The sequence below is a fragment of the Canis lupus genome, chromosome 1 (assembly GCF_048164855.1).
Source record: "Canis lupus baileyi chromosome 1, mCanLup2.hap1, whole genome shotgun sequence".
NCBI classification, from domain to species: Eukaryota; Metazoa; Chordata; class Mammalia; order Carnivora; family Canidae; genus Canis; species Canis lupus.
The window spans coordinates 91,782,667-91,809,825 of record NC_132838.1 but is presented as its reverse complement, the minus strand read 5'-3'; the positions used below and the strand labels follow the sequence as shown (position 1 = coordinate 91,809,825).

Sequence of the window (27,159 nt, the reverse complement as noted above, 5' to 3'; positions counted from 1 at the left end):
CGTGAAGGTCAGGGAGATCACAGGTGATTCTGTTTTCTTTTCCTCACTCTTCTGTAACTTTTTTTTTTTTCAGACGGGAAAAACGCCTCCCAAAAACACTATTTTCAGCTTTACATTAAAAAAAAGAAAAACAAAAAAAAAACACAAAAGAACAAGCAAAGCTCCAAGGGAGCTCCAAGGGTTTTCAGGTGCTGATTATAAAAATGCAGAAAGCTACAACTAATACAACAATCATCAGAGTCATATATGTAACAAGGGGCACCTGGGTGGCTCAGCTGTTGAGTGTCTGCCCTTGGCTCAGGGCATGATCCCGGGGTCCTGGGATCGAGTCCCGCATCCGGCTCCCTGCAGGGAGCCTGCTTCTCCCTCTGCCTATGTCTCTGCCTGTCTCTCTCTCTCTCTGTGTCTCTTGTGAATAAACAAGAAATCTTTTTTTTTTTTTAAAGATTCATGTAACAAGATAAAATGGTGGCAAGTAAAACCCCTAAACTGGATTTATTACTTCTCTTGCAGAATGCATATTTATGTCCAGGATTCCCCTGCAATGTTGACACTGTGGTCTGCTGGACTCCACAGTATCTGCCTATGGCTTCCAGTAACACCCCATGGCATTAGTGTACTGATTTCCTTTTAAGTTAAAATGAAGGCAAATGGATTTGGTCTTGATAATTTGGGCTGGATGGGAGGACTTGATATTCATGTCAATGAGCAAAATGGATCCATTTGGCACCTGTTATGCACACTGCTTGGTAGTGTGCAGGGGATTCAAAAAATGAAGGCATGGGTACCTTCTTTTATTTTTTTTTTTAAGATTTTATTTATTCATTCATGAGACACAGAGAAAGAGAGGCAGAGACACAGGCAGAAGGAATCCCACGCAGGGAGCCCGATGTAGGACTCAATCCCAGGACTCCAGGCTTCCCATGTATCATGTCCTGTCAGCACACAGACTCAGTTCCACTCTCTAAATGCTGCAAACAACTGGATTGTCGCAAACACTGTACCACATACTGAGTCCACCAACATGCTATAGGACCCTGTGTCAAACCTGCATTTTCAAGAGAAAGCCTTCCTAAGAACAAGGAGGGAATCTCTTGCCCATGGCTTTCAGTCCCTGAGAGTTGAGTCTCAGAGCTGGAGCCAGACCAGGGTGAATCTATAGTTCTCTCCAAGGTCACCAAAAGCAAAGTCAAAGAAGGACAGGGCAGGAAGGACAGGGCCATGTACTCTTCCTTACCCTCCTCCCTCCCAGGGAGGTGAAGTGACTCATCCAAGATGTCACATAGCAAAATGATGACAGATCTGGAACTAGAACCCTGATATCCTCCTGATGCCTCAGCCCCCACCCTCTTCTTTCCACTAAATTATCAGAGGCAATTTGGAAGACAGGAATAGATCCACTCGCAACCTTGAGAAAGGTGTGAGGCCATCATTTTAACTAATCTTTAGGAAATCTTTAGAAAATACACATGGTACAAGGGAAGGACATTTTACAAAACAGCATCCTGGGACACCTGTGTGGCTCAGCAGTTGAGCATCTGCCTTCAGCCCAGGGCGTGATCCTGAGGTCCTGGGATCGAGTCCCACATCAGGCTCCCTGCATGGCGCCTGCTTCTCCCTCTACCTATGTCTCTGCCTCTCTTTCTCTGTGTCTCTCATGAATAAATAAATAAAATCTTAAAAAAAATAACCCAGCATTGTGCATTAGGAATATGCTTTCTACAAAGGACTATGGGTACAGTGACCTTCAATATTGTATTTCACTAGGAGTGGCAGAGTAAGCTTTGCCTAGAGCACAGTTTTATGGCCCCATCTACATTTTTTCATGATTCTGACTATCTAACATTCTCTAATAGAAAATAAGAAAGAAGCTCTATAAAAAGCATATGGCCTAGTGCCTAAGATGACCTTCTCTACTGGGCACTTTCTTACTCAAAACTCAAAGTGAAAACCCAATTAATTTAGTGCTTTCTTTTTGTCTTTTAACTTGGAGTTAGATTGTATGTCTCAATCTGGTTTTTGCCCAAAAAGAAAGAAAAGGGTTGAGCTGGAAGGCGGTTGTGAAATCTGTGGTAACTTCCAAGGAATAGCAAGGCTGAAGCATTGAAGCAGTGGTTGTACTTTTGTGTGCATATTTAAGTGATCTTCATCCCTGTGCCCTGAAATTAGAACAGCGCCTTCAAATTCTTGAGAAGCTCAAGAGCACTTATGTTAGAACTGCATGCCTTTAGAATTCCTTTAAGTAAGAAATCTTTCCATGAAGACACAGATCATTGGAATCTAATGGGAAAGAATGCCGACAATGTCTACCTTGACCCACATTAGCCAAAAAACACAGGATTTGCAGACTCTGCCCAAAGAACACAGACTGCAACCAAATCTCCCCCGAGCCCCCATCTCTGGCTGGTGTGCTCACTTCATCACAAGTATTTACGGAGTGCTTACCATGCGTGAGGTGCTCCGATGCTGGCATACGGCAATGCACCAGATGGGCTAGGGCTCTGGCTTTCTTGGAGTTTAATACTAGTGGAAGGAGGCAACAAGCTGACCTTTGCATGATAGCAAGGGCCATGAAGAAAATTGATACAGGTCATGTGACAGATACTGGTCAGGCCTCACTGTTTCAGCTAGTGTGGTCAGGAGGGATCTCTCTGGAAAGAGACCACCAGGGCAAGGAGACAGCCACGTGATGGTCTAGGAAAGAGGCTTCCTAGAGGTGCAGAGGCTCTGAACTTCTGTAGAAGCCCCATGTGTGACAGCCACCTAGACAGCAAGCAGAGAAGTTGAGGTTCAAGGGCTGGTGGAGACCAGATGGCCCCACCTCATCGACCACGTTGAAGGGTCTGGGTTTAATCAAACTTGCAATCAGAGAGGGTTTTATGTGGCAGATGGGGGTGGATGTGTGTTGGGAAGTACAAGTGGAAATAGTGGGTAGGGGGTGACAGGAGTTGGTATTTGGCTTGGAAAGTACCCTCTGACTTCTCTGGGTAACCACCTGAACTGTTGTGAACAAAGAGGAATGCCAGGAATCTGCAAACATCACATGCTCCAGCATCTAAAGGGAGAGGGTGTGCTGTGCTCTATTTTGCTTCCACTGGGGGTCAAGCAGGCTCAGTAGAAACCTCAGGAGCACAGGTGTGGCTGTCAGAGAGGCAAGGGCCTCCCAGCGACAGCTAGGAGTTGAACTCTATGGCCTTCCCCCTGTGCAGGGCATAGAGAAGAAGCTGCCCTTCCCTCCTGTGGTTGTCTGGAACCTGGGGGACGGAAAATCCTAAGTAACGTCCCCAGAGGCAGGACACTAAAACTCTAGCATCAAGTAGGATCCACATTGCTTAAACTCTGCTCATTTCTTGAACAGTTAAAGCCCTACAAGTTAGAGCCTCTCACAGTCTATTTTAATCTCTATTAATTCCCATCTGTGTACACTTGGAGACCTGCTCTTGACAAGCTCTTTAAGGTGGCTAAGTGTGCACTATTATCTCTAATAGCATCTCTCAAATCTGGCTCTTAATTGCACTAATAAGGCGGGCACCGTTCCGATGGAAAAGAACAGAAACTTGACAATTAACACTGCTTTCCCCAGTCCGAGCACAGCGTGGCTCAACCTAGTGGGCATTCGATAAAATGGGTGTGGAACGGAATCTGTTTTGTTTTTGTTTTTTTTTTTAAAGAGCCTCCATGTATGGGCCCACTAATGGGAAAGCCGAAGATGATCATTATTAAAACCAGAGTACAAAGTAAAAGTCAAAGCAGCTTCCTGTGATTTAGGAGGTTGTGGAAGGGACCCTGCAAATCAAAGATAAGGCAACTAACTCGACCCAGGAGGCCCAGAATCACATCCTTCACTGGCAGCTGGGCCAGGACCCCACAGGCGTGGTTCCTGACAGCTGGGTCCCTATGCTCTTCCTACAGGGAAGGATTAAGTAGAAAACTGTCGTACAGAGAGAGCTGATAGCTGAGTGTGTGTAGGCTGGTGGGATTGAGGCGAATAAGCCTATAGACCCCTCACACAGCATATTGAGCAAGGGAACATCTCCTCCTTAATTCCCATTCATGAGTGGGGGATGGGTGCCTCCTTATCCACCCCTCTTTCCCTTCTCCTGTCACCCCAAACTCTGTATTCAAGACACACAATGGAAAGTTTTTTTTCCTCTTTTACTATTACTTACCAGGTTTATTCTGAGATAACTTAATACTTTTTTTGTAAGAGCCAATTTGTGCTTGGAATTCTTCTTATATGAACCAGGTTAAATATTACACACTGAAACCTCAGAGAAGTCTATGAAGTATATGCTGTTATTCCCCCCATTTTGTAGGAAAATGGTTACATGAGGCACCAAGGGTCACAAGCTAATTATAATTAGACAGAGTTGGGATTTGAACCCGGATTCATCGGACTGCAAAGCTTACGTTTTTTCATTTTTTAAGATTTTATTTATTTACTCATGAGAGATACAGAGAGGCAGAGACACAGGCAGAGGGAGAAGCAGGCACCCCGTGCAGAGCCCAATTTGGGACTTGATCCCAGAACCCTGGGATCACAGCCCGAGCTGAAGGCAGATGCTCAACCACTGAGCCACCCAGGCATCCCAAGGCTTACATTTTTGGCCATTATCCTGAGCTACTCAGGTACACAGCCACCAAAGTCACAGTTCTGACACCCACCTGGACGTGGACACAGTGATGGTAAAGTCACCCTGCCCTGCCTCTAACTTCCTGACAGGTACCCACCCCACTTCTACCCCATGAATGATGTCATTTCAAAACGTATATCAGTATCAAAACGTCACATGGTACACCTTTAATATATATACTTTTTACTTGTCAAAGATAAACAAAAATTCTTTTAGAAAGATGTTCTTCATGCGGCTTTATTGATCAAAGAAAAAAAAAAGTATGGGACAGAAATCAAATCTTGATTCAAAAAAGCAGACATATTTCTAAAATCATCTATTTCTCTGCAGGAGTTGGCTCCACATAAAGATAAGGCAAACTTACTGGGGCTTGTAAATATTGGTAAGCCCCATCCAATTTCCCATGGTTGCTTTCCATGCCTGAGTTACATTTCAGTGCTGAATCCCTATTTCAAAGGATAGGACTCGAAACCAGAAATTCCATGTATCACAGTTTTAAAAATTGAGCAAAACAAGTCTCTCCTGCTTCTCAACTTTTAATATTTATTTTAGTTGGCCCTCAGAGGGTTCTTTCTTCTACTGGACTTAGCCTGCTGGATTTTGACAAAAAGCAACATATTAAGGTCCAATCGCTGTGAAAACAATCTATCCATTGGATTTAAAGATAAAATAAAAATTGTAGAAAAGTTACCAAAATTCATTTAGTGTCAAATATTTCCCCAAACAGTTCAACCTCTTGCCACTAATAGGTTCAGTACCTCCTTCCTGAAGTGCTGAAGAACTAGGAATTTGGCAAAACCCAAATCTATTTTCTAGGTCCTTAGCTCTCCCTTGTGTATAAAAACGGAAATGCAGCTTACTAGAAATTTTGCCCCCGTAGATCTAATGACCCAATTTTAAAAGCTTAAAAATGCTATTTGATAAAAGGGGGAAAAAAAATCAATTTTTATGTCTTATAGCAAAAAGCAAAGAAAGATTACTTAAAGTGACAAAACAAAAGCAGCAAAATATTAAAGGCATTCTGTTACACTTTTGCTAAAGAATCCTGAAAAACAAAAACAGACAAGAAAATCTTGTCAGTATAAGATATTATAGGAGAAAAGGACATTTCACAGCATCACAGATGCTCTTAGCTGTGATTACAGAGAGAAATTTCCAGCCCCTGTCTCTGATTTCAGGCTGGATTGTATTTAATCCAGCCCCAACGCAGGAGACACTGTCCTGTTTCAAGGATTTCTAGGGAGAAAAATCCTCTTCGGATGGGTGACAAGACATTTTGCTATTTCTCATTGTGTTTTCAACAGAATTTCAAATGTATTGTTTGAAATACCAATTTCTTTAAACTTTCTTGGTTCCCAGCTCTTTGTGACTACCTCTTCATGAATTTCTCTGTCTCTTTCCCATGTAGGTTTTGGCACAGGCTGCTTGGGATGGAAAGCCAACGAGGGGATCTTATTCTGTATTTGCATCCTGGGGTTATGTAGCTTTTTAAGACACCTAGGTAAATTCCCTTGAGAAGTGTTGCATTTTACTTACTGATTACCCCTACTCCTGTACGGTTTAAGACTCTCTTACTGTTTCCTCCACTTTGAGCTGTTAGAAGGAGATTAACCCCCAAATCTTTTTAGGGGTCAGGAGACAGGACCAGGAAGTCGCCACTCAGACACAGTCTTCATGGGGAGCTTGGGCTCTTACTTGACAGACTAGTTGAGGAAAATGAGAGTATTCCCTATGTTTCCCTTCACTGAGGTCCGTCTTGAAATCCTAAACCTTCTAAAACCAGTTGCATCCATCCCTAGATTTAAAGATGTGAGGAAGCAGAGCTTATCACCATCACTTACATAACTTGGTTGGGGGCCCAACTGTCCAGGGCACTGCAAACACAGGGCTAAGTTCCTTCATCACCAGGAGCTTATACAGAATACCAAAAAGAGCATCCTTGTTCTCATGTATGAGGACTGCACGGAGAGACACCAGCAAATAAGAAGGACCTTTCCGAATTATAGTTTCGAGACATCACATCCACAATGAAAGAAAAGTGTCGTCTTCAAAGTTCATTCCTTCTATCTGGCTAGCAATTAAATATTACACGGAGCACATAATTTAGTTTGCATTCCAATTATCTTCCAGTGCTGTAGGGTACAAATCACTCACTCGGCAATTAAATAAATTCTGAGGTGTCACTAAATGTTTTAAGGAAAGGAAGGGATTCTGAAGTTGGCAGAAGGACCGATGCAAGAGGAAGAATAGAAAAACAACCAAGTACTCCAGCACTCACCCTCAGCCCAGCTTTTAGCTTTGCAATCACCCCAATCTTACAGAGCCCCTGCCCCGATAAAGAATGCAATATTGGAGACATCGCAGTGCACACATGGCTGGAGTTCAACCGGAAAACCTGTCCCACTGGGCTCATCAGACATCTGCCAATTTAGGCCGATGGAACGCCTGCTCTCACATATAAAGACACAAACATATTTTTTTCAAGAAATTAACAACATGAACCAATTATTGTGTATGTGCAAACACACATGCGTGTGCATGCACATCCCATAGTACGTGGTGTAGCACTGTTATCACCTTGGGTTCACCATGGGAAAAGCTACAACATGCTAAGGGATATCATATTTTTAAAACCACATTCACTTTTCTCTTTTAAACTTTCTAGAGGTGCTATTCCCTGTTCAGGGGAGCTACCCACTGCCTTCAGAAGGATTAGGATAAAGTTGGTATGCAAAGGAAAGAAACCAAAGGCCACCAGTGCCTCCCCAACGGCGATTTATGAGCCCACCATCAGAGAGTAGTCTCAATCAGGATTTGGTGAGGGAGAGGGGTTTCCTCACTTCCAAAGGCTCTTTGTAATCTAGAGCTATGGCTGAGGCACAGGACTCATAAGAGCCGCTAGATGCCACCGTGCTGCACCCTATGGCGGGGCCACGTGTGTACGGGAAGTTGCTATCTGTATGTGACAGGAAGGCAGGGCAGAGAGCCTTCTTTCTCAGCGGGAGTAAAGAGGTAGAGAGGTAAGAGGTCAGGCCTGAGGATATTGCCACCTGTTGTATAATCAAGAATTTGTCTGGTCTTTGTCCTGGGTTGCTGGCATGGAGCTTCTAAAGCCCTCGGAATTTCCTGAGTGGTAAGCGGTGTCTTTGTTATGCTAATGAGGTGACCAAGGAGGGCCCCTAGAGGGCTTCAGGATGGGGGCAGTCACCAGAAGGACCAACCACTTGAGTAGGTGGTTGGGCTGTTGAGCCAGGCGGGCCTGGGAGGAGCTGGGGACTGGGGAAGGAGTCTGATCATCCAGCTGATTATTTTTTTATTTTATTTTATTTTATTTTATTTTATTTTATTTTATTTTTTTACATCATTAGTTTATTTTATTTTATATTTTATATTATTTTATTTTATTTTATTTATTTTACTTTATTTTATTTTACTTTACTTTTTACTTTACTTTCTTTTCTTTTTCCAGCCAGTGATTTTATTTTATTATTTTTTTTAAAGATTTTATTTATTTATTCATGATAGTCACACAGAGAGAGACAGAGAGGCAGAGACACAGGCAGAGGGAGAAGCAGGCTCCATGCACTGGGAGCCCGACGTGGGACTCGATCCCGGGTCTCCAGGATCGTGCCCCGGGCCAAAGGCAGGCGCCAAACCGCTGCGCCACCCAGGGATCCCCAGCCAGTGATTTTAATCATTTGTGCCTACATAGTAATGAGCCCTGGATAAAAACTCTGGATGCTGAAGCTCAGTAGAGGGAGCTTCCTCGTTGGTGCACATACTGCAGTGTCAGGAGGGTGACGCACCCTGATTCAAACAGGAGGGGGATCTCTGTCTGCTTCTTAGACCTCGTGCTATGCACCTCTTCATTTGTTGGTCCTCCTGACTTGTGTCTTCAGTAATAAAACTGTAACCACAAGTAGTGCTTTTCTGAGTTCTATTTATCATCATAGCCAATTAACTGAACCTGAGGGAGTCATGAGAACCCCTGAATTTATAGCCAGTCAGTCAGAAGAGCCGGTGGCCAGGGGACCTCCAGAGTGTGGCTGGGGGGTGAAATAAGCACCGTCTTGCTGGGGCCTGAGCCCCTTTAACTTGTGTGGTCTGTGCCAACTCTGGGTAGTTAGTGCCAGAAGTGAACCTGGTTTGGGTTGAAATGAATACTCGCCTGTGAGGGCCCCTAAGTGGTATGTTAGTGGGGAGGTGCAGAGCAAGAGGAATGAGATCCTAAAAATGCCCAGAAGTAGATTTTCTGTGAGGCTAATAAAGTGCAAATTTCAAGACTCTCACCTGACATGCTCCTCTTAAGGCTCTGGGAGGGTCCTTCATGATGTGTTCACATAGCCAGACACAATATGCAAAAAGTAAGACATTTTTGTCTCGCTTGTTTTAAAAAGCTCCCTCACCCACCCAGCCACAGATTCTAGGAACTTCAGTCTTGACAACCCCCTGGTGGTGACTCTGCCGTTGTTGAGAAATGGGGCTAGGCTCTCTTGCCTGTTCTAGCACGGTGTGAAGGAAGCAGCCAAGACTTTCTGCAGATTCTCAAGCAGGGCACAGAAAGAGCTGGGAGTGCTGTGGCAGCACCAGAAGGGCTGGGGGTCCTCACGAGATCTCAGAGCGCAGGAGAGCTGCCACCTGGAGATGGAGCCAGGACCCAAGACTGCAGTAGCACAAATCATAGAAATCTCCCAGGGAATGAGATGGGACCGGATCAGATGCACGTCGAGACCTCCAGGGACAGGACAGGCCAGTAGCCCTGCACCGAACCTAGCAGAGACCCACAGGACAGCGGGAAACCAGGGCACCAGTCCCCAGGGCCATGACAGAACACCAGCTTCTACCATTTTCCAGATGCCAGTTGGGAAGGAAGATGGAACTGCAGCCCCCAGGAGAGGAAGAGAAACAGCCCATGGGATACACGAGTGCTGACCTGACAACCCCCAAAAGATAAGTTAACTTGAGACTGGCTAACACCAAAGAAATCTAAGTTTCCCTCAATGGAAAACAGGGATTTCAGAAGAACTTTTAAAAAACTTTTTTTTTTTTTTTAATTGAGCTATGTTTGAAATTGTGATCCTTCTCATTTAAAACAACATTATGAATACGGAAAAATTTTAAGATCTTCCAACTAAACAGATTGTCTAAAGGTCACTGTGGGAATTTTTAGCATAATAGGATTATAAAATAAAACCTGTTTGTGATAAAACCATAATAAAATTTTCAAGGAAAGTGGCCATTTCACTTAAATTTAACCTAAGTGTTCTGAGGCAGAGACTGCTAGCTAGTCACCAGAATCTTATTTTCCTGGGCTGATGGCCAGACCACATTTCCTGGTCTCCCTTACAGCCAAGTGTGGCCACACGACTGAGTTCCAGCCAATGGGACATGAGCGGAAATGACAGGGGACCGTGCAGGCCTGGCCCATCCAAACCCCACACCCACCACTCTGTGCTGCCTCCCCCACTTCCAGCCTCACCAGGATGCAGATGAAGAAGTTGGCAGAGGCTCTGTCAGCCTGGACTCTTGAGAGTCTGGACATGGAGAGTAGCTGCCCCCACGAACCAGAAACATCCACCTTGGGCTTTTATGGGAGGAGTAAAAGTCTACTCATTTTTTCGTAGAGGCCCATGAGTTGGGCATGTTTCAGTCCAGCCGTGGCAGCCGTGAATGTTCCCCTAGGCTATCCTCTTGCACATCAATCTGGTGCTAATTCAATGTGGCAATCAATGGGCACTTACTATTTGTACATGGAATTCCTAAGTTCTAACAAGATCCACCTTACCTGCTACTAGGAAACTACCAGGAATGCTAGGAAACTGGATTTTGAGCTGTGACCAAAGAGTGAGCACGGCCATGTGAGAGCACAGAGAAAAGTTCAATTACTATTTATTTGTGAAGGTGCCATGGATGTGGCGGTGATGGAGCTGGGCCTGGGAGGATGAGAGAAGTTCAGGAGGAGAAGGAGGAGGAGGAGGAGGGTGGGGAAGTTCATTCCAGGCTGAACATGAGTCCTCATGTTTGATCCAGTGGGATGTGATGCTAACGACAGAAAAAACAGGGCTCTGTTCACCCCAGGAAGCAGAATCCAGGCCAGTGAGGAACAGCAGATGAGGAAAGAGGATTCGGTTCAAAGCGGAGAGGAAGGAACGGTCAGGGCTGACCCCAGATTGGAGGCCCTATGCAGACAAAAAAGGCAGAGCGTTTCCCTGAGGGGTGACCAGCCTCTTGGCACTGGGGCTGCGGAGGATGCGGTTTCAAGCAGGGGATGGGTAGCTGCTCCATTCAGCTGCCTTCCAACTCTGGGATGCTCTGTAACTCCCAAGCCTCTGCCAAGCAGGCTTTGTGCATCATTGCCAGGAGAGAGAAGAATTATTTTAGCCCTGTTTCCGCATTTCTTTCACGACCATCTTTGCCATATTCCCTTTCAAGGCTGTGTTGGCTGGGTCCACTCGACGCATTCAATCATAAGCCAGTAGAGAACATCTTTTCCCATCCAGGCTCGCGAAAACCCCTTGAATATAATGTTATTACCAAGAAAAAGCTTACTAGGCTGATATTGAACAGGATTGCTGCTGGTGAACAAAAAAACAAATGACAGGAAGTATCTATTTTGAACGCCTTGGCCGTGGGGCCTACTGCATTGATGGCGGGTCCCGGTTGACAACAAGTTACTGGCTCCTACCAAATACGGACAGACGATTTTCCAAAGAATGGATCACAAAAAGACGTGTTACAACAGAGCTGCACTGAGAACAGTTTTGTCCTTCCTGGGTGGCTTCGTATTTCGTGATACACCACAGCGTGAACATGAATTTCATGGTGTCATTTTGAAAAACAAACTAGTTTTCCATTTTTATTTATTTTATTTATTTATTTTTTTATGATTTTATGCATTTATTCATGAGAGACCAGAGAGAGGCAGAGATGTAGACAGAGAGAGAAGCAGGTTTCCTGCAGGGAGCCCAAAGTGGGACTCGATTCCAGGACCCCAGGATCACGACCTGAGCTGAAGGCAGATGCTCAACCACTAACCACTATGCCACCCAGGTACCTAGTTTTCCAGTTTTCCAGTTTTCGATGTGTATGCTAGAGGTGAAAGGAAGTCTGGTGGATCATGAGAAAGAGAGATGCTATCCTAACATTATGGTAAATGAGGCAATTTTCACGTTCCTCTTAAAAGTTATCACTGTATTTCACAAACATTCCTCAGGTCCCTACTATGTGCTAGGCACTGCGCTATTCATTAGTGACCTATGCTGAAAGAAAAAGGGAACACATGAGATATTCTAACTTGGAAACTTTCTAAGATCATGTTATTTTTCTTAAGGGCATTTCCCAACAATTATTTTTAAAATGGTGGGTTCAGCTACTTTCTTGCCTGATAAACAAGGTTATTTTGCCTGTAGTATCTGGAGAGTCTACCTATAAAGATTGACTTTACACGTTTTGGCCTGGATCGTTGTATCCTCTCCTGTAATAGGACTCCAGGTACTTAATTTATTGCTTAAATAAAAGAGAAAGGGAAAGGGGATTTTCTTGAGCTCAGAAATGATTATTAGACAAACACAAAACCCGTCACGTTATAGAATGAGTCGTAATTATGCAGCAACATCCTTACAACAGGGAAACAAAAGAAATCCATAAAACCATGCTCTGGGACCATGGGAATATTTGGATACAATGGTAGGACAGTCACACGGAAGTCAGATTTCACATGCCATCGTTTGGCCATAAACATGAGCAAAGCTCTCTTTGTCTCTTTCTTTTTCCAGCCTTTTCAAAATTCAGGTCATGTCTCTCTCATCATATAGCATCCTGAGTAAATCACATTTCAAGTGGAGCCAAGACCTGTCCGCCTTTGATAACCAATCTCAGAAATACTTCCCAGTGCCTTTCCACCCACCCACCCTCTTCTGTCCTAGGTCCTAGAAGCCGTGGTTCACAAAGCTCGGGGGCCGCATCCCCTTTCGATAAAGCGAACAACTCACAACCACAGCTTCTGTTTTGTTTGGTTTTCACCCCGAACGAGCTGTTTCCGGCGCACATCCTCTGGTCCTGCTTTACCCAGGGTCCCAGAGTGCCGTCAACCACCGGTACTAGGTCTGCGCCCCGTCAGGCCAAGTGGGGCGAAACCTCCAAAGGGAAGCTTCTCGGCGGCGTTCACACCTGTCACTCCTTGGGGGCACTGGGATACTTCTCTGCTCCCTGGGCGACATTCTGAGATTTCATCCCTAGGGCAAAATGATAAATCACCATCTTCCAAAAAGGGTGGCGGAGCCCCCAAACTACAGAATAACATTTCCAAGCATCAGCGACCCCAGCCTGGGCCTGCGACAGACAGATCCAAAGAGCCAAAATTGAGCACACAAATGCTTCAGCTCTCACAAGTTCTTATTTCTAGCCAGCTGTGTGACCTGGCGTAGTCACTGAACCTCTCTGGGCCACAACTGCTCCGTCTGTAAAACCAGGAGAATACAAAGATACCTTCCAGCTCTAATTTCCTTGGGCCACAACTCCTTCAAACCAAGAGTACAAAGACACCTTCCAGCTCTAATTTCTTTGGGTCTAGGAAATAACAATGCTGCTAGAAAACACCTCTGTCTCCAAACTATCTCTGCTTGCCTTGAAAATGTAAAACTCCGATTAAAGACCACAAAATTGAAGGGGGAACAACCAGAAAGATCTCTAAGGCCCCCTTCCACATTTTGATTCTAACTCTGACAGTGATGCAAGACCAGGCAACTGGTCATAAGACGTGAGCGGTCTCATTGCTTCCAACGGCCAACGCTGCCCTCGCAAGACAGTCTTCGTCATAACTCAAGGCCCTGCCTTGGAACGGAAAGAGTCCACTGCAACAGCGAGATGACCTTCCCTGGGCTCAAGAGCCCCTTCTGCTTTCACTCGCAGCTTGCCCCTGGGCCCCAGATTGCTCAAGCCGGCAGGTGCATCCACCTGGCCAGGACAGGTAAGAAAGCCACTACCTACCCTCAGCCACTGCTTCTCCGTGAGGGCGTCGCTGTAGTCCACGTCCCGGCGCTGGCGAGACCCCCTGCCAAATATTTTCTCCTCCTCTTCTTCACACGTGAGCCGCTCCACTTCGGCGTCATCCTTAATAATCCAGGAGGGCAGCTCATCTTCCTCCATCAAGCGGGGCTTCCGCTTCGGGTTCCGGGCGTCTTCCCGCCGCCGGTCCATGTCCATACGCTGGAGGCATTAACAAAAGTTTTTCACCAGTGGGAAAAGGGGATTCTGCACAGCATCGATTTCACAGCACACAAAACTTGCACGAGTCACCTCCTTATGGTTTCAGGGTCCCTTTCTGCTTTTCCCATAAAGTCTCTCTATCCTGGCTGACTAGTTCTGGCTCATTCCTCAAGCAGGCGGTCCCCGCAGAGATTCTGTAAGGTAAAATCTCTTCCCTCCCTTCCCCCACCCCATACCCCATCTTTGAAATGCATGCATTTAAAATACACTCTTTAAAGAGTCCTGTGCTTGGTTTGTGTGCACGCAATGCTCCCCCTTAAGTAGTGGTGAGAAATGTCCAATTGGGGATGTATTTCAAAAAATATGAGCCCTGGAGATAGAATTCACTGCTGCCCTGGCATAAAAGTACTCTTCGAGCATGTAAAAGAGAAACTTCATTAAGAAAACTTCCTTTTACTCAATAGGGCTCATGCTTTTAATTAGACAACCAGGAAAAAATGTCAGGGGCCCAAGTTGTCACTGTAGAGCGGCCACCCTCAGACTTGGACATGCAGGCCCATTAATGGCTTGATTAGTCATTCGGCCATGGGTGTATTGAATTTTCGGTGCACCGTGGGCTCTGTGAAAGGAATGTCCTTCAACTCTCCAGCTTTCTTTTAAAAAAAAAGTTTGGCCCCTACAAAAATGGTATAGCACCTGAAAAGAAGCTCAGATGCAATCTCATTGCAACTCATCAGGTTATAAGGGACGTGTCTCCCTTTCATACATTTTCATAGACTTCAAAATGCTGACGTCCCCACCTCTTGCTTTATTTTTTTAAAAATCCAGTGCACTTGTAAGTAAATTAAGTGCCACACACTTGGCTCTAACTCGTTATCAAACAATCTGATGGCCTAAAAAAGCAAATCAAACCTGCACTGAATCGCTGCATATGTTAGTTACATATATGTTATATATACATATATCGCTTGCTACAACCGAATAGACCATTAACCATTAAATGATTTACCTTTCCCCTTTCTTCGTTCGGTTCTACCGTAATGAAACAGGGATTCAACATAACCGTTTCTTAAGAACTAAAACCGGCAACAAAATATAAATGAACTTTCTCTTCAAATCCAAACTTGACCTCTAAGATCAACATAGATATTCGAGTTCAAAGTCCCTTAAACTAGGCTTCAACATTTTTGGAAATCATTATATTCCCAAGATGGGCCAGGCCTGCAGCTTGGGGGAGCCTCATTGGTAGATAAATGTGGCCATCCTGTTCTGTCATGTGCTATAGTTAGCTGGAGAGGCTGTTCTTAATCCTGACTCCTAATGCTCTGGTATCAGAAATGGGATCCACCAAACTTGCACTGGTAGCACACAGAATGCCTTGCTGACAATGCAATCTGCAGAGGGGCTTCTCAGAGTGACCTCCTAACAGTACTTTAGATTGCTAATAAGAAAGAAAAAAAAACATTTTTTTTGGTTAACGTATTCCACTGAGATGACAAGATACTGCCACTTTAGTTTTTGGTTTGACCACCGCCATTATTTATACCAAGAACTCCTAAAATGACTTAAGCCGTGTATTTGTCTACAGTTGGGAACAGAAATCTTTTCTGACATAAAAATAAAAAATCGGTATCAAAAATAAAAAGCAAAGTGACATAAAAAATCTGATATAACAAAACAAATTGCACTTGCTTTTTTTTTTTCTTTTCGAAAAGGTTGATGTACTTCTTAATAAGCTTAAAGTTCTGATGGTTGCATCTCTTCCCAGAGATTTCTACTTGCAGAAGACCAGCACAAAATCCGAAGTTGATATTCAAGTAAGTCTAATTTACAATTCAGGTACGACGTGAATATATTTGGCTTAAGACCTGATAATAAACGTTGTGCTAACAAGGACAGTTATTTTTAAAAAGTACTTCTTGCCTTTGTAGGGAACATAGCAGTTTAAAGTTTCATGCTTGTACGGTATCAGAATGTTTCACATTCATACCCTGATGTGTCAAAGATCTTTTTAGGTAAAATTTATAGGGGATCAGAGTGAATGATAACGGTTTCTGAGGTCCCATGTTTAGAAGAAAATCAGAAAAATATTCAAAAGAAAGGTCTTATTTTAAAGAGATTGCTTGCTTGATGTGTGTTATTTAACTACAGTATCTAAGATAAATCATAAACTTATATTAAATTTTTCATAGAGAACTTTTTTTAATAATAAGGGATAAAAAGGTTAAATATATGAAATCCAATCTAGCTTGCTTGTGTCTCACTGAACCTTTTCATCAGAGTAGTTGGCAAAGATTCAAATTTGATTTCCTGACCCCTGGTGGAGGTGCTAATGCACAGTGAATTGGCCAAAGGCAGCAGGCTGCTTAGATTTAAAACAACAACAACAACAAAACAACAACAACAAAACAACCAAACCCCAAATTTGTATAATCCAAAAATGGGAAGTGAACCATTAGGAAACAAGCAGAACATGCCCGAAATCAAGATGCCTATAAAAAAGTGCTCCCTAGCCAGTTTCACTTGTTCTAAGCCTGTTCTTTGCATGATAAAGTAGTCCCAAATTAAAAGAAAGCTGAGCCTCAGCCAGACATTCAAATTTTTTTTCCCCTGAGGCTTTCAATTTCTACAAATCCCCAGCCCAAAAGTCAGAAAAAGAGAAGTACTCTTTTTTTTCTCCCCACTTTGGGGCTGCTGATGGAAATCTCCATCTCGGGGCCTAATCTAATTTGTATAATGACAGGCAGCTTATTCGTTCTCGGGGACTCAAGAGTATCTGAGGCTGTGGCCATGCTGAATTACTGCCAATCAGTGAGCAGCCAGCGAAGCTGTGGGCCCATTGCCCCTGTGTCAGGAATCTACAGTAATCTACATTGTAATAAGAACTCCACAATGTAATAAGTTCCTCAAGGAGAGAAAACATATCTGCTTCCTATGTGTATCTCTAATGTCCCTCAGTGGAGATCAATCTATAAAGGTGGTGACCAACAGAAATTAAGAGTTAAGAAATTTAGGTTCCAGGAACACCCTGCATTGGCCATGCTGTTACATGACCCTGTTGCATCATTTCTATCCAAAATGGACCACCCTGAGGAGGGTTCACTTAGGAAGGGGGGGAGTGCACATCTCAGGTTAGGAATTATTCCCACGGCTACCTAAGCCCTGAGAAAGAATTAAGTGTCTTTTATACTGGAATTGTTATGTGTGGACACAACCACTGTTCCCTAGACAAAAATCACAAAGTCACAAAAATAATGTAAGCCACCACACAGCTGGAGCTCCCTTCTCAGACTGTCTGCACTAAAAAGCCAGAGGATGCAAAAATCCTGTGGGTCGTATCTGGCCCAGAGTCCTATTTAGTTTGGCCTGCAGTATTAGATCATAATAAAAAATTGAATTTTAGCTGCAAACATTTTGAAATGCAGAAACTGCACATGAAAAACCGAGATTCCCAGCTTCTCTTGGAAATTTAGAATTCCTGGCTACATGGGGCTTAGGGCTCCATCCCCCTCAGGCAATGTAGCTCCAGTTCATCACAGCCACCCACCCATCCACTCCTCCACTTGTTTCACTCCTGCAAACTGCTTGTCTGATGCCTGAGGGCATTCAAACAGGGGGCGGGTGTCTGATTTGGGGGTGTGAGGCATTCAAGCCGCAGAGCAGTTACAGTCCACATTTAGTCACTCATCCCGCAATCACATGAAATGTCACCAAAATCAAAATAACTGATGGCACCGGAGGGAGCCTCGCAACTTTCTATGTCCTGCCTCACGCTGACATCTTTGCAAGGCCTAAAATTTTACAAGTACCGCCATCCATCCAATCAGTATTTGTTAAGCAAGTACTATGTGCCAGGAACTGTTCTGAGCATCGGGGATGCAGAGATAAATAGTTATGCATATGCCTTAAGGATGCAGCAAAATTTCACTCCTGAGGGCCTCCCTCGTTCACCAAGGGGCTTGCTCCTGCACAGCCGGACCTTGTGACAGTCCACACACATAAATCAAATGCGGATTTCAGCAGATTACACATGACCACATAGCACACGACATCAAGGCTGAAACCACGGGTGTTAAATCCTCAAAGGTCAAGGTTCTTTTCTATCTGTCCGGACCAGGGAAATCCAACCACTGTCAATCTTTCAGTGAAGGCGACACCTTGATGTGCATCTGGAAAGTTCCTGTTCCCTTCGGTAAGCTCTCCTCAACATGAAGGAGAGGCCCAACCCTGTTGTCTGGTTGGTATCCACTCACCCCACAGACAGCATAATATGTGTTTTGATCCAGTAAGGAGACTGGGAGGGAATGGTAGTAAACTAACCTACAGGAGGAGCAGGGCAGGTTTCCTGAGTGACGCTGGCCTGGAATCCCAGATGAGCTGGGCAGGGATGGGGGTGGTGAGGGGCGGGGGGAGAGGGAGGATCTGGGGCGAAGCTGTGGACCACATGGCCTGCCCAGAGGGCACAGCTGCTCCTGAGCCCCAGCCAGTGGCTTCCATATAGGGACACGGGCCTGGTATTGCCCATTCTCATTTTCCAAGAGAAGCCGGAAATCAGGATTCTTTTTACGTTGGCAACAAATCTGAAATTTCAAAAAAACACTGCGTGGGCCAAACCAAATATGTCTGCAGGCTAAATCCAGCCAGTTTGCAGCCTCTGGACCAACGGAAAGACACAGGCTTTGCAAGCAAAATCCCGCCAGGGCACGCAGGCTCCAGACATCTCATGTTAACAGAAAAAGGTGCGTGAGTTTCTATGATATTACCATAAAGAGATCAAATTCTTCTTCTCGCCGGGCAATCATCTGGTTCAGAGTCTCGTCATCTGGCACTTCATCTTCTTCCTGGGGTTAAGAACAGAATGACTTAACAGGCTTCAAGGTGGGGGGGTGGGTGCGGGGGCCTCGGGCAAGTGAGGCGAGGTACAAAGGGGTAAAGTGCATCTGTCCTGCAGATCACAGGGATCCCTTTCTCAAGCCAGAAAGAAAAGAGAAAGGTCACTATCATTATTTTGCAAGCTATTCCGACAGTCTTGCCAGAGAAAAATCTGTTTAGAAAAGAAACGTGGTACATACACTCTGAACAATCCTGGTTTTTTGGGGTGTGGATCTTGATTCCATGATTTTTAAAACAAAGATACTTAATGTCTTCCCGCCTCAATGACCTCATCTGTAAGATGGGTGTGACATTCACTTTGAAGAGAAGTCCTAAGAGTTAAGTAAGGAAATGAACAGGAGGAAGTGTAAATCCTTCTATCAGTTTAAATCCACATGTAAGTGCTTATTTTCAAAGCCTTACAAAAACCACACATATGTGGAAGTTTGTGATGAGGCATGCCACAAGACCTTAAAAATCATATAGATAGGTCAAATGTAGAGCTTTTAAGATAGGTTTAATCAGTGTCTTTCAGTGGGAATTATTATTCTAATGGTTAAAGCTGCAGATGGGACACCTCTGAATGTATCCCTAACAAACCTCCCATCAACTATGCTTAATTTAAAAAAAAAATTTCTCTGCAAATTTCTCAGAAACCAAGTTCTCAAGTTCTCTAGACATGTGATGACTTCCATCCTTGAAGAAAAACATGATTTTAAAAGTTGGGCAGAGGCTACAGAACTTACCTTCCAAAATTATTTTTATCATATGCTGGCTAAGCGTGTTGAAAATCAAATGGAGAATTTCAGGGTATTAGCAAAACCCAGAACTTCAAACATCCAATTTCCCAGATTATACATTCAAAACGAGGCACCTTGTTCTAGAAACAGTAGGAGTGTGTGAGCAGCTTAAATGAGATAACTCTGGCGCTTCCCAAGATAATGTCTTTCGGACTGTGTTAGAAATGAATGCATTTCCATAAAGCAAAAATCTAATGATTCAAGCTAATAATTACTTGTAAAAAGCTTTCTATTCTAGTCCATCTCTAGACTGATTACAGTCGATTTGTCTTGATACTATATTTCATCTGACAAAGACTAGCTGACAGTGGGCTGATACTTCACCATACAAAGAATCTGGTTAACAGATCCTTTGGTGAAAAGGTGGCTGCTTTGCCCACTCTATCTATACCCAGAACCGCATGGGATCCACTCATTGCCTACACAACGGGGCCCTTGGACCTCCCTGTGCTGAGGATATGAAAAGATTCTCTTGTAAACTGGCAAGAAGCCTGCCTGCAGTGGCCTGACCTTCCAGAGACTGGAGTGGTTGGGAGGTGGGCAGTCTCTTCCCGGGTTCTCTGTGCCTCACTACTTCATGGCCTGTCAGCCCTGCAGACAGGGGCCTCAATATTTGTGCCAGAGCCCTTGACTGCAGTCTATCAATGTCCCCAAACATCTTCACATCACACAGGACGCCCAGAAAACCGTACCATGTCTGACATATTGAGAGTCTGGAAGGCGCGAGAAGCCCCAGCAAGGCTGCTGGCAGTGAGAAGCAAGTGGACCTGGACTCTGCTCCAGTCCAGCCCTGCTAGCCCCCAGGGCGGGGAGACACTGGCATCTCCCCACAATCTAGGAAGGCTGGAAAGCTCCAGGCTACCACACACCCCATCGAACCCAGGCCAGCTTCTGTTTCCACAAGGCCTACGTAAAACACATAAAGCAAAAACACAGCGGAGACCTTGGGCTGAGTGTCCGCTCTGCCCACACCTGCGTCCTGATGATATGTATCAGGCACTCCCCTCTTTTATTTTTTAAATTTCTGGGTGTATACACAGTAACAAAAAAAATCACCCAAAAACCTGATTCTAAATTTGTACCAAATACTCAGCTTCAAGAATCAAGACTGTATCAACTATTCAATTTTAAGAATCAGAGTGGTGAACTATTCTTGATCAAAATTTTTATTTATTTATTTTTATTATTTTTAAAGACTTTATTTATTTGAGACAGAGACAGAGAGAGCACAGGAGCAGGGGGAGGGGCAGAGGGAGAAGCAGACTCTTTGCTGAGCAGGGAGCCCAACTCGGTCTCGGTCCCAGTATACTGGGGTCACAACCTAAGCTGAAGACAGAGGCTTAACTGACTGAGTCACCCAGGCTCTCAAGATAAATATTTTTTAAATGTGTGTCAATATATGGATGTCTGTGTACATCTATTTTTCATTATTTTAATGAAATCTAATATATAACTAACCAAATATATAAGACCGACAAGTTAGGAAGATGCACGATAAAAAAGTACTCTTCAGTTTGCAGAAAGATTCCTTTCAGGATTCATTTAAATATCAAGATCTACTTTACATTTAGACTCGTTTTGGGCGAAAAAAAGTATGTGAGGCTTTTAAAAGAATTTGGCTTATAATTTATAGAAGATTTCAAAACATATATCCCACTGAAGGCAAAGTCAAGCTATCTCTAATGCCTTAAATAGTTCACTCTTTAGTTTACAAATACAGGGACATCGAACCAAATGTGTCCATTCTAAGACAATTTTATGATAGGAGTTGGTACTGATATTTTGCACCGTTTTCTGGACTACATTAGAATGATGTCTTTGATCTCTTTCAAATCCACTTGGGTTGAAAATTTACTGCAGAATTATCAAAACTGGCAATCAAAAAAAAAAAAAATACAAGGCACCTGGGTGGCTCAGCGGTTGATCCTGGGTCCAGGGATCGAGTCCCATATCCGACTCCTTGCAGGGAGCCTGCTTCTTCCTCTGCCTATGTCTCTGCCTCTCTCTGTGCCTCTCATGAATAAATAAATAAAATCTTAAAAAAAAAATACAAGTGACAACCTGAAGACCATCCCCACCCCTCCTTGAGAAACATAAGCAATGCGTTCTTTGGACAATCTTCCCAAGAAAAGAGAGATTCCGTACCCCTCACCGCCCCCCCGCTGCCCCCAGTCATTTTCTCAGCTTCTGGTCAGTTTTTACAGAAAAATTTGAACTGGAGGTGAGAGTCCTGCTCTCCGAGTACAAGTAAGTAAGTTAAGATGGCTGTGACGGCTTGTCCTGCAAGCACACTGAAGTGCTTAATCAAAAGGCAAAAGACAACAGAGGGCCCTGGGGGATGGCAGAGAGAGAGGCAAAGAGGGGCCCTTCCTCCTGGCTCCTTCCAGATTTTGGTCCCCCACCCCCAACCCACCAGGAGGCCCGTCTGCAGTTCTGTGCCTTCCCTACAGAAGGCAGTATTTACAATCCAATCAGGTGCCGGAGGGGGGCACCTCTGACATCTGCACTGGCTGCGCCCTGCGCTCCCTCTTGCAAATGCTTTTAAGACACTGGCTTGGATAACTTTCAGAGGCTTTCTGCATTTGGGATGGAAGATAGCAGCTAATTTATTCATTTTAATTAAAGTCAGCCCGGGAAATTCTTCAAAGAACAAAGGGGTCATTCTTAATCCTTCGGAGACAAAAGGTCACCGTTGGATTTCATGAACTTGGCTTTCTGGAATACCTCGTTCTCCTCCTCGTGCTCCAGTATGGCCTGCAGGAATGCCCTCCGCTCGTGGCTCGAAGACTTCTGATCAAACATGCCCGCCTGGATCACTTTCTGATCCACGTTCAGCTTGTACTTTGCGGCCGCGAGGATCTTTTCCTCCACGCTGTTCACCGTGCACAGCCTCAGCACCCGGACCTCGTTCTGCTGGCCGATGCGGTGAGCTCGGTCTTGTGCTTGCAGATCCTGTGACGGAGGACAACACGCTGTGAGGGCCAGTGCACACTGGCCGAGAAAACAAGTCGCCGGCCCCAGAGGGAAGTGAGGAGGGTTATTTAACCCACCCGTGCTCATCAAAGACTTTGCTTTCATTTTTAACATGGGCAAGTTAGTTCAGCCCTAACTGACGGAAGCTGGGCTCAGGTTGGCTCGTTTGGCCACCAGAAGGAGGCCTTAGCTAAAAAAGCAAAACAAACAAAAAACCCAATACATTCGATGTCAGAATTAGGACTTTGACATTACCTATAACCTTAAATTGCAAGAGACCACAGACACTGGTATAGTGTTAAAGAAGAATTTTTAAGTATCTATGAACTAATACATACAAATGTTATGCATACACACTGTAAGTACAGGGATTGCTCTGGTGGCAGATCTCCTGGGATCTAATTCCACCAAAGATGCAACCGTTAGTTTGGGGAATGAAAAGGATTGCTAGCTAGTGGAATACTAAATTTGTCACATTTTGGGGGACCAAAATCTGGCACTGTTTATCAAGAGTGAAGACTGGGTATGGCCCCTAACTCCCGAAATTTTATGTATGGAAATAATCATGGATGTGCACAAAGATTTATAGATAAGGGTGTATTTACAATTTTTTTAAGAAGCAGAATTCAATCAACATTCAACCAATAACACATTGGTTAAAAAAATTAGTCTTTGTATGTGTGTACCCTATGCTATATGTACACTACTGTACAATCAATTATAGATTTAATGACACGGAGCTCTGATAAGTAAAAACTACAAGTTACACAGAAGTATGTACATCAAGATCTTATATGCTCATATTTACCTATACCAAGAAAAGGCAGGAAGGCCATGCCAACGTTATCGACATTCCCAAGTAACGAGAGTACAGTCACTATTGAATTTTCCTCATTTTACTTTCAAGTGGTTTACCATCTTTTTTCTGCTTTATACATATTTTTTTTTTTTTTTTATTTATGATAGTCACAGAGAGAGAGAGAGGCGCAGAGACACAGGCAGAGGGAGAAGCAGGCTCCATGCACCGGGAGCCCGACGTGGGATTCGATCCCGGGTCTCCAGGATCACGCCCTGGGCCAAAGGCAGGCGCCAAACCGCTGCGCCACCCAGGGATCCCTTTATACATATTTTACTCTTATAAGAAGAAAACAGTTTTGATGAAATCTTTTAATAAAAAAAACCTTCGTAAACCTGTAAGGCCGAGTTATCTGTTCTTGATGCTACACACTAAAAACCTCTTGGTCTGTCACTTTCAGTCACTCTGGTCCAGGTGATGGTCTCTGCGCCAATGCTAAGTAGTGGTTTCCATGTGTCTCCCATTAGACCTGTTTACATTTTTAGGGCAAAAGTCTGTTCCCTGTATCCCACACCCCTAGCAGCTGGTTTTGCACAGAGCTGATGCTCTATAGCTGTAAGCCCATCCTCTTGACCAGACGAGTTTCCTGGTCATACACGTGGCATAAGGTGACAACAGGCCAAAGTCTGCCTAGGAGACCTATCTTTGCTGCAGGGACTTTTATGATGAGATGACTAATGAGGCAAAAATTGTTCCTCAGAACGATGTCTGAATAATATTAAATAACAGACAGCTGAATCATGAACGTAGCAGGCACCTCTCCAAATTAGAGGGTTTTCCAAAGAGGAGAAAGTGAGGCAGATAAGTAGAATCCAAAGTTGGGGGGCAGAACCCTAAACTTCATTCACAAGATCTTGGTTCAATCATCTCTCTCAACACATGCTCACCAGCATGGTGAAGCAGCGGCCGAGATGGCAAGTCGTGTGCTGTCAACCTCTGGATTCTCTTCTAAAACAGGGGTCAGCGAGCTGTTTCTGTAATGTGCTCAAGAGCAAGTATCTGGTAATAGTCAAATATTCCAGGTTGTCTGGGCCGAGGGCAAACAGCACGCAACTGTTCTCACCAAAAGGATGATCACCAACATCATCTATTTTTCTCCATTTTACATTTTTCTACTTAAAAATGGGAAAAACACCATTCTTAGCTGGCAGGTCTTAGAAAAGCAGGTGGCAGGCCAGATTCTGCCCACAGGTGTGAGTTTGCTGACCTCTGCCCTGGAAGAGGCTGATAAATCACAAAAATACTAAGAGCTGGTGGCAGCACAATATGATAGGCAAGGAGGCAGAGGGCACGGGTCATCTACAAACACAGTCACGAGTCTGAAGCCTCGGAAGCTGGCTGCAATTAGGTGTTCTGTTTTGTTCTGTTTTGTGGTGGCAACAGTGGTTTCTGCCTGTGTAAAACCATCTATTTGGAAAATAGCAAAAATGAGCGTTTCTAGGCTGAAGAAGTCTATGGAATGTAAGCCTGTGAGCCTCTACGCCAAAATGGGGAGGGAGGGCATAGGGTGACAAAGAAATACGTGCTGTCACTACTGGATGAATTCTTCGATACTTCTGAGATCTTGGTGGTCTGACACTCTGTCACACTAATTAGGTGTGATTATATCTGAAGACAAGAACGTAGCCTGAGGAGAGGGCCTCCCAAGGCCTCTGTGGTTGGCCCTTCTGTCTAAACAACACAACTCCAGCTCCACAGGCTAATGAGAAGAGTACCAACCCACGTTTCCAATCCACAGTTTGGCCATGAGAGCCTCAGTAATCCCAAGGGATTTTATTGCTGATTCCACATGTATATGTTCTATCTCTACATCTAGTGAAGGCCTCCAATTACCGACTTTTAAGTCTCTATCTTCAACCTGTCGACTTCTATCAAACAGAACCACTATTTGGTCAATGTGCCTTAATTTTGATTCAACATGACAAAGAATTATTACAGACTCTTTGTTTTTTTTCAATGCATGCTGAAGCTAACACAGTAAAAAGAGCTCCACACCTTTTGTTTTGGGGACCATGCAGCATTTATGCAGGGGTACAGGGTGGACAGAGCCCAAAGCCAGGATTCACGCCCAGACAGACACAGACAACTTAATAGTGACTGGTTTCCTGATGTGGAAATTATTTCAAGGACTAGGTATGAAGTTAGGTTCGCAAACTGCCTTGTAGTATCTAGCAGGGTCGTTGCTCAGGGAAAGTTAGTTCTCTTAACCTTTTACAGGAAAAATCAATACTCACTCTATCACCCTAAGATCACTGACTTTTGAAAAGGAAAAAAAAAATTCTGCACAAACTAATGGCCATGTTTAAGTGACAGGCATGAAGTATCTGGTCAGCCCTGCTGCCCAAATCAGGTGGCAGTGAAATCTACTATGGCAGATAAAAACATTTGGACAAATACATGCCCCAGTGCGAGGAATCTATGGTAAATTAGGCCAGGGGAAATCTGAGGTCCCGAGTGTTTTGTTGCCTAAATTTTAGTTCAAATACAGTGAAAGATGAACGAGTTGTTCAATGCTTGTGCAATTTACTTAGTTCTGGAGTTCTACCTTTAGTTAATGGTTGTAAGTTTGTGTGTGTGTGTGTGTGTGTGTGTGTGTGTGAGAGAGGGGGGGGGGTGTTGCGGGGCATGGATGTCCCAGCATCCCTTTCCTGGTAAATCAGCATCTCCAGAGACAGTGAATGCCTCTGGCACTTGGAATTTGCACTGTGCCAAAGCAGGTGGTCAGCAGAGATGCCACAGATGTGCTAACCTCCGAAGATAAAATCTAGAGAACCTTCCATTCGCCTATAGACAAGCTATTTTTTTTCTCAGTAAAGATTCAGGCAGCAGAGGTAAGCTGATCTAAATCACACTGAGCACCCCAGGAGGAGATGAATCTCCTACTCCTCCCCTAGATGCCCGGCCGAGCACAGTGCCTGTGGCCTGGCAGCCACTAGTGAAATATGGAATGAATGCTGAATTCACAACAGTCAAAGGGAAAACTGTTGGTCTTTCACGTGAATAAGAATTGCACCTGTGAGGGGCACCTGGGTGGCTCAGTGGTTGAGCATCTGCCTTAGGCTCAGGGCGTGATCCCGGGGTCCTGGAATCGAGTTCCACATTGGGCTCCCTGTGAGGAAGAGCCTGCTTCTCCCTCTGCCTGTGTCTCTGCCTCTCTCTGTGTCTCTGATGAATAAATAAATAAAATCTTAAAAAAAAAAAAAAGAATTGCACCTGTGCCTGGGAACTCAACGTGGGATTTAAACATATATAAAATATATGAAAATATTTCCCAAAGGGATGCCTGGGTGGCTCAGCAGTAAGCGTCTGCCTTCAGCTCCACACATGATCCTGGAGTCCCTGGATCGAGTCCCACGTCAGGCTCCCTGCATGGAGCCTGCTTCTCCCTCTGCCTGTGTCTCTGCCATTCTCTGTGCATATCTCTCATGAATAAATAAATAAAATCTTTTGGAAAAGAGAAAATATTTCCCAAAGACTTGGAGCTGATATACTGTGCCGGTGGCTCCCAAACCCTTTCCAAGGGCCAGATGTTTCCAGAGAAACTTTCTTTAATGTACTGGCCCAGATACAATGAGTGGCGAGCCCTGCAGGAGTCCAGCTCCACTGCAAAACCCAAGGCGTGGAACCACTGGTTGGTTCCTGACATTAGCGCTCCTCGGCTATGAGAGAAACGCCACCAGAATCTCTGGGGAGCTTTTGAAAAGGTCTAGAGAAGTCTGGGAAGCACCTACAAAACTGGGTGGCAGGGAATGGGAAGCAGGTGTGCATGGTGTTAAAAAGCCCTCTCATAACTGTGCAGCTCGGGCTCCGTGTCTTG

General features: G+C 44.4%; 1 protein-coding gene across 5 annotated transcripts in view; it reads right to left on the bottom strand.

Moving 5' to 3' along the window:
- Positions 1–27,159, bottom strand: part of SMARCA2 (SWI/SNF related BAF chromatin remodeling complex subunit ATPase 2) — a 175,340-nt gene that overhangs the window by 54,556 nt on the left and 93,625 nt on the right. For all 5 annotated transcript variants that reach the window (XM_072839584.1, XM_072839609.1, XM_072839585.1 and 2 more), the window contains exons 25-27: positions 22,238–22,465; positions 18,605–18,682; positions 13,623–13,841 (exon numbers count right to left, since the gene is read on the bottom strand). In XM_072839584.1, coding sequence (XP_072695685.1) covers positions 13,623–13,841; positions 18,605–18,682; positions 22,238–22,465 — 525 coding nt within the window. The remainder of the gene's footprint in view (positions 1–13,622; positions 13,842–18,604; positions 18,683–22,237; positions 22,466–27,159) is intronic.